Here is an 11,877-nt window from a genome sequence, read left to right as displayed (position 1 = left end):
CGGAACCCCGAACGGTGTTAAACAACAACGAAAATACGTCTATTATTTTATACCAATAACAAAAATACTCCTGAGGCTTAAAACGTGTTTTCAAATTCAAAATTAAATTCTCCTGTTCCATAAATCGACGTTTGAATTCACCAACGGAAATCCATTTTCAAATTGCGCGCGTCTCGCAAACGGACGATTCTACTCCACTGTTAGTATGTGTTATTCGTATATCTAAAAGCACGTGAGCTTAACAGACGACGCGAAGTCACGTGATATTTTCAGCCGGCAGCTGGGTGTTATCATTACATTACCTAGCGCGCTTGAGGCCGGTAAAAATACAGCAGAAATAGAAACTAGTTAAGGTGTTTTTCAAACCGGGTAAAGAGTGTAAACAGTCCTAAATGAAGACACACCCTAACCACTGAGTTCCACCACCATCCATACTTCGTTAAAAATAAAAAGAACCTAATCAAGGAAAGAAAATAAGGTAAAGCCAAGTCATGGATGGCATTGGTCTGTATCACACATTTCTACAGATCCACCGACCCCAGCTACAATCTTCAGGAGTACCGGAAGTATTCTGGGAAATATTGTTCAAGAAGCTGAAAGGCCAGGTCTTCGACTCTGGGATGATATTTCAGCTGGCGAGAATCGACTACGAGGAAATTGAGCGACCTCCGACAGAGCCGGTCTGGAAGTTGTTCGTGTCCTCGGAGAGCACCGTTTCGGCTAATAATCCGGAGAACATTTACCTGATCGATCATGCGTGGACTTATAGTACCGACTCAGCCAGACAGAATCTGCTTCAAGTTCCTGGTTTGCTGGATCGAATGTGTACTCTGATGGGCCTGGATGCAGACGAGTCTGTCAATAACGAAGAAAAGACGGAATACGTCCTGCGTGAGATGTGGCGATACAATCAAACCTATGCTCTGCGAGACGCAGCCAGTGTCGAAGACCGCATGCCCGTTTGGTACATCATGGACGAGGTTGGATCTGCCATCAACCATTCTGATCAACCCAATTTTCGCACTGTTCCATTTCTCCACGTTCCAGAAGGTGTTACTTACACGCTTTTATATCCGCTTAGGGATGTGGAACCGGATGAAGAGGTCACCAGAGATTTCGTCGAGGGACAGACTAACGATTCGATCACTAAACGTGCCCTGCTTCTACCGTGGCGGAAGGACGATAGCTTCGTTGACGAGGATTTCACTCATATAGAACCTGGCGATGATTATTTCCTCGAAGGACATGTCAGGGAGACTCTGGCGGAGGTCAATACTGCGCCTCAGCTAAACCCAGGAGAAAGAATCAGGGTCTATTCACAGTACAATCTTGTCAAAGAGTTTCTGACCAATCCTTTGTTCGAGATAGTGGACAGTGAGCAAGACGCCAATGTTTTATGGCTCACTTCTCACTTCAAAGAGTACAACGAGCTTAGCACCGATGCTCCTAATGTATTTGTTAACCAATTTCCGTTCGAAAATGTTATTACTATCAAGGACCTGCTGTGCGTTGTCTGCAGAAGACAGGCAGACGCCAAGAAGTGCGACTTTGATACACTTGAAACTTATCCGATATGGTTGCCGACTACTTATAACTTGAGAACTGAATTAGTCAAGTTCGTTTCTTACTTCGAAAGGAGACAAGCCAAGGGACTGGACAATCACTGGATCTGTAAGCCTTGGAATTTGGCCAGGGGTCTGGACACTCATATAACGAATAACTTGTATCAGATATTGCGGCTTCCCAGCACCGGTCCAAAAATAGCCCAAAAGTATATATCGGATCCAGTTTTATACTCCCGACCTGAAATAGGAAGAGTTAAATTCGACGTCAGATACGTAGTATTATTGAAGTACGTCCAACCATTGACCGTGTACGTTTATTCAAATTTTTTCCTCAGATTTGCGAACAAAGAATTCGCCCTCAATAATTTTGATCAGTACGAGCAGCACTTCACAGTAATGAACTACGTCAACGACAATACGTCTCTGCATCATGTAAAGTGTGCTGATTTTATTCACGAATGGAAAAAACAGTATCCCAAATTTTCTTGGCGAAACGACGTGGAGAAAAAGATCCTCTCAATGTTGAAAAAGGTCTTTCAGGCTGCGGTTGCGGAAAAACCGCCTCGCGGAATTGCCCACAATTTGCAAAGTAGGGCACTTTACGCTGCTGACATAATGTTGGAATGGAGGGACAAAGAGATCAACCCAGTATTATTAGAAGTTAATTTTACGCCAGATTGTAAAAGGGCTTGCGATTATTATCCAAATTTCTACAACGATATATTCAAACTTCTATTCTTGGACGTTGAAAACCCGACTGTTTTCCACAAGCTGTAAACCTGATTATCGTATCGCTTATTTTCATTACCAATATTCGATACCTTCAGTGTTCAAATGTACTGAATATTTAATATCGTTACTATTTTTCCAGTCATTAATTTACTTTGTATATAATTGCCTTGCGACATTTTTGTCATAATTAATTGTCAGTTTTGGATTAATTGAAAAATGTTGTAAGAATGACTTTTTAACACTTTAATTCATTTCGTGCCTAACGATCAAACGTGTATTCATATTTTGTACACGAGTATAACAACTGTACCTACGTTAATAAATCGTATGGATATGGAAGACGTGTAGTTTAACTCCTGTATCAAAATATGCTACTTTATCCTGCAATTAATAATTTTAATATGCACTAACGTATCCCTGTGTAAACCACAATCCGGCAGGAAGGGATACAGAGATAAAAATACGACGCTTTCAACAGTAGCAGTCTGCTCAATTTCACTATCATTTTAAATTTATCACTCTTGTCAGTATCAGTTATCCGGAGAAATATCAAGATATGTCTGCAGAGATACGAGCGACTCGTTCATTCGGTCGGATCAAAGGATCGACAGCTGGATCACAGCATCGCGTTTCATTTCGCTCTCATATCTTCTTGATCAATCATGATTACGTAATATCTACTTTTACAGTGCCTAGAGTTCTTTTTTCAAAAAATCTCAATCACATCTTAATATTCTTGATTCTTTAAAGCTTTTATTCACACGGAGCACCCGGCCGGAGGGTTTTAAGCGCAACAAAAAAGCATAAATCAGGGAACCCTTCTGTACGCGGTGCACTTGCCCTCGGTAATCCGAAGGACAAAAGGACCGAAGAATAAAGCACCTCTCCCTAAAGACTAAAAATAACTAAGCACTTCAAAGGACCGCGGGTAAGCTCTATGCTGTCTAATGTAACGGGGCCCAATTAGAAGCACGGAGTTGAGCTGCTCACTGTGATTTCAGGGTGGCCAGCGTTTATCCAGCATCATTATGACTCGTGTTAATGTTCACGTGTACGGACAGCCGCTCCTATTCTTATCAATTATTATCATTTCAAGCCCATGCTCCGTGTGCCGATTACTTTCCACGTAGCGTTACATCTTGATTACTTAATTGAAATTCATTAGAATTAACTAAGCTTGCCTGGCGAATGTGATTTATACAATTTTCTACGTATTGGGTAAGGGAAATTGGGTCATTTCGTAAAATTGTAAATACGCATATTTGCTAGTGAAAATTTGTATTTTTTCAGTAAATAATCTACAAGCTACTAGAATTTTTAACAAAAATTGACAATTCTTTGCAAAAAACTACGCATGTAAAACTACAATTTTGGATGAAGTAATACGAAATGTTCCAATTTTCGTGAAAATTCTTTGCTGAAAAATTGCGATTCATCTAGTTCTGTAATCTACAACTATAATATATCATGAATTACTAAAAGCGAGCTTGCAGAAGCTTTGGATCTTCATCGATGCAACTTATTCACGATCATTGAAACCGAAAAATTGCACTTTTCAGCAGTCTGATTATAATCAAACATTGGTTTTGTGTTCTCTCAGCACCTCTAAGAACTATAAATTGTTCAAACTACACGGTCCTAGGAAATATTTCTGACCAGATTTCGATCAGAGAGCCGCAGGTAAATGCGTGAGTTCAGCGTCGGTCTAATTAGTTGTAACTTTTTTACCACGTCTTTGCATAAGCTTAATTCCTGCAAACTGAGTGACTGGCGGTTCTTGCATCCATTCTACCGGTCCGGGTGGTGCAGCATCAGCGTCTGCATCTCGCCTGAAAGCCAAGCCTGGGTTGGTTCTGGTCTGGAGACGGGTTGTGAGTATTTTCATCGCCTTAGTGCCGCACGTGCACCCGGTCGACGCAGACGTAATTTTCTGGTCCCAGTGTCGTTTCGCTGCTTTCTTTATGCTGGTATCGCGCTACGTGTCTTTCTCCGAACTGTTTTTTCCCCTCCCGATGAAATTAAAGTGACATGACTACTCGTGGTGTAATTGCTTCCATCGGGCTTCCCGCCTCTGAGACGAAGTCTCAGATTCTTCAGGGCTCATCGGTCCAACTTCAAGGTTGATCGCTAGCCCTCGATCACCATGGCGAACATCAAGGTCGCCGTTCGGATCCGGCCCATCTCCGAGAGGTAGGTTCTGTTCCTTTTTCCGAGTTTATTAGTTAAAGCGTTAGATTTTTTATTGGTTCGTACCAGCGGAGCTTATGGCTTATTTTCGGTCAATTTGCGCAAGGTTGACGGACTGTATAACCCCGAAGGAACGCCGCGGATCAGTTCCTATATATAGGCAACGGCTGCTATGTGGTAAATGCGCCTGGCGCCGAGAGCCGCGTTGAGGTCGTGGAAGAAGTACGGGGACCGGAAGTACCTCCGGTAGAAAAGAAAGAGTTTTTCCAGCCGTGGAACGGGAGTTAGTCGAGTAGCGGGGAACCCCCGCATGTTTTTCTTCAGTACTCTTTAGAGGTTTTCGTTTATTACATTAATTGACTCTCCTAGCTGCGATAGAATTCGTATTTTCGAATTGAAATTATCATACCTGTTAAAGGTAATGGAAACAAATTTTAGAATGAATAGAAACGACATCATCTACTGATCTGAATATCTTTCGAAGGTTTAGAATTGAAATAAATTCAAATAGCCATGAAGAATATTGGGCACAGTTGGAGTTTTTCTTCCATATCATTTAACTTAATCGTTAGTCGCGATTTGAAATCTTAAAAATTTTACGCAAAAATTGCAATACATCCATAAGAATACTAAATGCGATTATAATCGTTGAATATATTGTTGAACTGTTTTTTGCGAGTTATTAACAGTTGCATGATAATTAACGTGCGTAGTAATTTGGAGAGAGAGAGAGAGAGAGATTTAGACTAACTACAATTGACAATTAGTGTAAAGCGATAGAAATGTTGTTTTCCTTAGTTTTACCAGTAATTACTTTCCAGGTAACAATAAGACGCGCTATTTCTTGTTTGAAAGGATTATATACTTTGTAATCGAATAAATTCTCTCCTTGTGTAGAAAGTCTCAGGGGTTGGAGGCAAACTTACTGGGGGAGAAAAAGTCACGCTTCTTAGCGTGGCGCAATGTCTTGTACACAGCGAGTACCTTAAGGGACCAGGGCATATAGCGAAGCCGCGATGACACACGACTCGACAGCTTAACGACTCCAACACGAACGACAAGCGACATCCGTTCTAGAAAAACAGCCCTAGTCCCTAAGAGTTCAGCGACGCGACTGTCACCGTGACACCGACTAGACACAAACGACCAAGTCCAAATATACAAATCTCCACAGCGCCCGTAACCTATAGTCAAAGCCCTGTAATATACATGGGTAAGTATATATCCAGCACACGCTGATCGTGGCGCTTAAGGCTCTCATTCAACTTTATTCCACTCATTAATGTCCCGAATTGTATAATTTAGGGAACTTTAAGTGCCTGATCATAGGCAACACATTTACAACCACGTGAGTTACACTTTGCACGCCAAATTTTTAGCTTTTCGAATTTTCATCGGAGGCAAAGAATTGCCATCTACTCTTGCCATCATTTTCTTGATTTTGTAATCATGCTCGTTGAAAGGCAAATACTGCAAGCTGTACTGTTCTTAAAAAAAAATTGCAGGCGCAGGTGCAAAGTGCGAAAGCGGCCATCTTGATTATGCGACTGTGTTCGAAGTGAATATTTTGTAAATACAGTTTCGTAACCGTAATATTTATATTCTTGGCTGATCGTTGCAATTTTATGTGAAACATTGGAATCTGAGGCATCGACAATGCGCGGAATAATACCGTTCATAACAAGGAATGCTCAATTTCGTAATTATTCGTGATTGGAAATAATCGTTCTAGCTGCATCAATTAATCTAATTAAAGAAAAAGTCTTCGTCCATTGACTCTCACGATAAGACGTAATCTTACAGTCTACAGAAAATAAAAACAACGAAATGTAATTGTTATTCGAATTATACTTCCAAAATTGTGTTAAACGTATGACCGAAGATATAAAGTTGAGTACACCATGCGAATTACTTCCACAGTCGTAAACCTTGGCTTTGTCGTGAATAAAACGAAAAGTCAGAAAGTGTCGTGTACTCGAAATAACTGTACCGCTGGCGCTTCTAACCTCGGGGTTCAAAGTGAGGCAGTTTATAATGGTGTTATGGTAAGCAGGCTTTACTGGTTGAGAAAATCTTAATTTCACGTGACGAAACAATATCTGACTGTTATAATCACGGAACGACTAACCCGCTGTGGTAGACAAAGATACTAAATTTATGGAGCTGGAGTTTTTCCGAAACGTATTATTCGTAATGAAGACAACAGCCTGAAGTAACCGCGTCGGCTGATGTACAATTCTTGTATATAAATGGTTGAACATGCGTAATGTGGGAATGCAGCAAGATTGGATTAGGAAGAAATGTATGAATAAAGATAAGGCTGAACACTCGCTCAGTGATTTACGTAAAATGAATTTTAGGGTAAGGTGATTGCGAGATGTGAAAGTACATTTGAAGGTACAAGGAAATGGTATGCAATGCGAATTGCGGAACCGGAGGCACAGAATGGAACTCTCGCCTCACTGCAGTCAACAAAACAGAAGAAACGACCAACAGGAATTAAATACGTACCAGATTTTTGTGGATCTGGGAGAGGAGAATCAAAACTTTGGCTACGAGTGAACAGTTTTAGATTATTTAATAGTCCTTAATTCCAATACAACTGTTCAAATGTCAGTGTACAGTAATTTCATAAGTTAAAAGATAGTATTTAACTAGAAAACGATTAGCAGTGCGGAGAGATAATTCAACAGTACATGGCATATCTGACAATTGTACCACATAGGAAAGTGCAATATACGTTGACTCAAATAAAACATCCGACATTTTAAATAAGGTAGATATTATTGTAGTTTGTGAGTATAGATTCAGTTCCGACCTGCAAACAGGTGCAATGCAGCTCTGCAGAATGCGATATGTATAGCATTGACTCCTGTACTATTTTATGTAACGACATCTAAAATCAATAAATGAATAAAAAAATTATTGAATATCTCTGAATTTCTTTCGCGATTGTTCAACTGATGATCGTGCAATCTACTACATGTCGTTCTTGTAATCCTCCGTCTCCGAAGAGCCTAAAGGGCTGAACCAGCAGACACTCAGGTTTCAAACCCTTCAAAATTTGAACACGAATTTTGACGATTTTGACTGCACCTGGTATGAAGTCTTGGTTAAATACGCAGTTTGGTGGGTTTTCTGAGTTCCTGGGGGTGCGATAAGTCAAATTATTAGCATGCTAATCGAATCTGAGACGAAAAATCTCCGGTAAAAAATTTGGCAAAAAAGTAAGGCTAACCCCTTTGCATTTTTGGCGAAAATTTTCGCGATTTTCGAAAGTGCTGGAATAAATTCTTTCGTGCACTATTCCGACGTAATTTTGCTGGAAAAAACGATTGAGCGCAGCCCCAATACGCTGCGAGCAACGTATCAAGAGTTAGAGCCAGAAAACGAGAACCTGAGTTTTCGACATTTTTCAGCCGGTGCTTTTTCCATCGTAACTTCATCGCTGTTGATCCCAGGCTACTTTTGCTGCGTTTTCTGAGTTCCTTGGAGTCCAATTGGTCGGGAAAGAGTCATACGAATCAATTCTGAGACAAAAAATTTTTTGGTCAAAAAAAAAGGAAGGTTAACCCCTTTGTATTTTCGGCGAAAATTTTCGCGATTCTCAAAAGTGCTGGAATCAATTAATTGTGGGACTATTCCGACGTAATTTTGCGAGAGAAATCGATTGGGCGCAGTCCCAATACGCTGCGATCAACGCATCGAAAGTTACAGCCAAAAAACGAAAACCTGAAATTTCGACATTTTTCAGCAGGTGCTTTTTTCCTCGTATCTTCTCTCCCGTTGATCCCACGCTCCTTTTGCTGCGTTTTCTGAGTTCCTTGGGGTCCAATTGGTCGGGAAAAAGTCACACGAATCAATTCTGAGACGAAAAATTTTTTGGTCAAAAAAAAAGGAAGGTTAACCCCTTTGTATTTTTGGCGAAAATTTTCGCGATTTTTCAAAGTGCTGAAATAAATTAATTGTGGCAATATTCCGACGTAATTTTGCGAGAGAAATCGATTGGGCGCAGTCCCAATACGCTGCGATCAACGCGTCGAAAGTTACAGCCCAAAAACGAAAACCTGAAATTTCGACATTTTTCAGCAGGTGCTTTTTTCTTCGTATCTTCTCTCCCGTTGATCCCACGCTCCTTTTGCTGCGTTTTCTGAGTTCTTTGGGGTCCAATTGGTCGGGAAAAAGTCATACGAATCAATTCTGAGACGAAAAATTTTTTGGTCAAAAAAAAAAGGAAGGTTAACCCCTTTGTATTTTTGGCGAAAATTTTCGCGATTCTCAAAAGTGCTGGAATCAATTAATTGTGGCACTATTCCGACGTAATTTTGCGAGAGAAATCGATTGGGCGCAGTCCCAATACGCTGCGAGCAACGTATGAAGAGTTAGAGCCGAAAAACGAGAACCTGAGTTTACGACATTTTTCAGCTGGTGCTTTTTCCATCGTAACTTCATCGCTGTTGATCCCAGGCTACTTTTGCTGCGTTTTCTGAGTTCCTTGGGGTCCAATTGGTCGGGAAAGAGTCATGCAAATCAATTCTGAGACGAAAAGATTTCTGGTCAAAAAAAAAAGAAGGCTAACCCCTTTGCATTTTTGGCGAAAATTTTCGCGATTTTGAAAAGTGCTGGAATAAATTCTTTCGTGCACTATTCCGACGTAATTTTGCGAGAGAAATCGATTGGGCGCAGTCCCAATACGCTGCGATCAACGCATCGAAAGTTACAGCCAAAAAACGAAAACCTGAAATTTCGACATTTTTCAGCAGGTGCTTTTTTCCTCTTATCTTCTCTCCCGTTGATCCCACGCTCCTTTTGCTGCGTTTTCTGAGTTCTTTGGGGTCCAATTGGTCGGGAAAAAGTCATACGAATCAATTCTGAGACGAAAAATTTTTTGGTCAAAAAAAAAAGGAAGGTGAACCCCTTTGTATTTTTGGCGAAAATTTCGCGATTTTCAAAAGTGCTGGAATAAATTAATTGTGGCACTATTCCGACGTAATTTTGCGAGAGAAATCGATTGGGCGCAGTCCCAATACGCTGCGATCAACGCATCGAAAGTTACAGCCAAAAAACGAAAACCTGAAATTTCGACATTTTCCAGCAGGTGCTTTCTTCCTCGTATCTTCTCTCCCGTTGATCCCGCGCTCCTTTTGCTGCGTTTTCTAGGTTCCTTGGGGTCCAATTGGTCGGGAAAGAGTCATACGAATCAATTCTGAGACGAGAAGATTTCTGGTCAAAAAAAAAAGAAGGCTAACCCCTTTGCATTTTTGGCGAAAATTTTCGCGATTTTGAAAAGTGCTGGAATAAATTCTTTCGTGCACTATTCCGACGTAATTTTGCGAGAGAAATCGATTGGGCGCAGTCCCAATACGCTGCGATCAACGCATCGAAAGTTACAGCCAAAAAACGAAAACCTGAAATTTCGACATTTTTCAGCAGGTGCTTCTTTCCTCGTATCTTCTCTCCCGTTGATCCCACGCTCCTTTTGCTGCGTTTTCTGAGTTCCTTGGGGTCCAATACGTCGGGAAAAAGTCATACGAATCTATTCTGAGACGAAAAGTTTTTTGGTCAAAAAAAAAAGGAAGGTTAACCCCTTTGCATTTTTGGCGAAAATTTTCGCGATTTTTAAAAGTGCTGGAATAAATTAATTGTGGCACTATTCCGACGTAATTTTGCGAGAGAAATCGATTGGGCGCAGTCCCAATACGCTGCGATCAACGCATCGAAAGTTACAGCCAAAAAACGAAAACCTGAAATTTCGACATTTTTCAGCAGGTGCTTTTTTCCTCGGATCTTCTCTCCCGTTGATTCCACGCTCCTTTTGCTGCGTTTTCTGAGTTCCTTGGGGTCCAATTGGTCGGGAAAGAGTCATACGAATCAATTCTGAGACGAAAAATTTTTTGGTCAAAAAAAAATGGAAGGTTAACCCCTTTGTATTTTTGGCGAAAATTTTCGCGATTCTCAAAAGTGCTGGAATCAATTAATTGTGGCACTATTCCGACGTAATTTTGCGAGAGAAATCGATTGGGCGCAGTCCCAATACGCTGCGAGCAACGTATGAAGAGTTAGAGCCGAAAAACGAGAACCTGAGTTTACGACATTTTTCAGCTGGTGCTTTTTCCATCGTAACTTCATCGCTGTTGATCCCAGGCTACTTTTGCTGCGTTTTCTGAGTTCCTTGGGGTCCAATTGGTCGGGAAAGAGTCATGCGAATCAATTCTGAGACGAAAAGTTTTTTGGTCAAAAAAAAAAGAAGGCTAACCCCTTTGCATTTTTGGCGAAAATTTTCGCGATTTTGAAAAGTGCTGGAATAAATTTTTTCCTGCACTATTCCGACGTAATTTTGCGAGAGAAATCGATTGGGCGCAGTCCCAATACGCTGCGATCAACGCATCGAGAGTTACAGCCAAAAAACGAAAACCTGAAATTTCGACATTTTTCAGCAGGTGCTTTTTTCCTCTTATCTTCTCTCCCGTTGATCCCACGCTCCTTTTGCTGCGTTTTCTGAGTTCTTTGGGGTCCAATTGGTCGGGAAAAAGTCATACGAATCAATTCTGAGACGAAAAATTTTTTGGTCAAAAAAAAAAGGAAGGTTAACCCCTTTGTATTTTTGGCGAAAATTTTCGCGATTTTCAAAAGTGCTGGAATAAATTAATTGTGGCACTATTCCGACGTAATTTTGCGAGAGAAATCGATTGGGCGCAGTCCCAATACGCTGCGATCAACGCATCGAAAGTTACAGCCAAAAAACGAAAACCTGAAATTTCGACATTTTTCAGCAGGTGCTTTCTTCCTCGTATCTTCTCTCCCGTTGATCCCGCGCTCCTTTTGCTGCGTTTTCTAAGTTCCTTGGGGTCCAATTGGTCGGAAAAGAGTCATACGAATCAATTCTGAGACGAAAAGTTTTCTGGTCAAAAAAAAAAGAAGGCTAACCCCTTTGCATTTTTGGCGAAAATTTTCGCGATTTTGAAAAGTGCTGGAATAAATTCTTTCGTGCACTATTCCGACGTAATTTTGCGAGAAAAATCGATTGGGCGCAGTCCCAATACGCTGCGATCAACGCATCGAAAGTTACAGCCAAAAAACGAAAACCTGAAATTTCGACATTTTTCAGCAGGTGCTTCTTTCCTCGTATCTTCTCTCCCGTTAATCCCACGCTCCTTTTGCTGCGTTTTCTGAGTTCCTTGGGGTCCAATACGTCGGGAAAAAGTCATACGAATCTATTCTGAGACGAAAAGTTTTTTGGTCAAAAAAAAAAGGAAGGTTAACCCCTTTACATTTTTGGCGAAAATTTTCGCGATTTTTAAAAGTGCTGGAATAAATTAATTGTGGCACTATTCCGACGTAATTTTGCGAGAGAAATCGATTGGGCGCAGTCCCAATACGCTGCGATCAACGC

General features: G+C 40.9%; 2 protein-coding genes across 2 annotated transcripts in view; both read left to right on the top strand.

Annotated features, from left to right (window-relative positions):
• The first annotated feature begins 158 nt into the window (after positions 1-158).
• Positions 159-2,619, top strand: LOC124302263 (tubulin--tyrosine ligase-like protein 12). Its single transcript, XM_046758212.1, has one exon. It carries the CDS (start codon positions 492-494, stop codon positions 2,340-2,342), a length of 1,851 nt encoding a protein of 616 aa, XP_046614168.1. The 5' UTR covers positions 159-491; the 3' UTR covers positions 2,343-2,619.
• A 1,802-nt stretch (positions 2,620-4,421) lies between these two features.
• Positions 4,422-11,877, top strand: part of LOC124302016 (uncharacterized) — a 66,078-nt gene continuing 58,622 nt past the window's right edge. The window contains exon 1 of the mRNA XM_046757754.1: positions 4,422-4,487. Coding sequence (XP_046613710.1) covers positions 4,441-4,487 — 47 coding nt within the window. The 5' untranslated portion in view covers positions 4,422-4,440. The remainder of the gene's footprint in view (positions 4,488-11,877) is intronic.

This window comes from Neodiprion virginianus, chromosome 4 (assembly GCF_021901495.1).
Source record: "Neodiprion virginianus isolate iyNeoVirg1 chromosome 4, iyNeoVirg1.1, whole genome shotgun sequence".
Taxonomy (NCBI): domain Eukaryota; kingdom Metazoa; phylum Arthropoda; class Insecta; order Hymenoptera; family Diprionidae; genus Neodiprion; species Neodiprion virginianus.
This window is presented reverse-complemented; position numbering and strand designations above follow the sequence as displayed.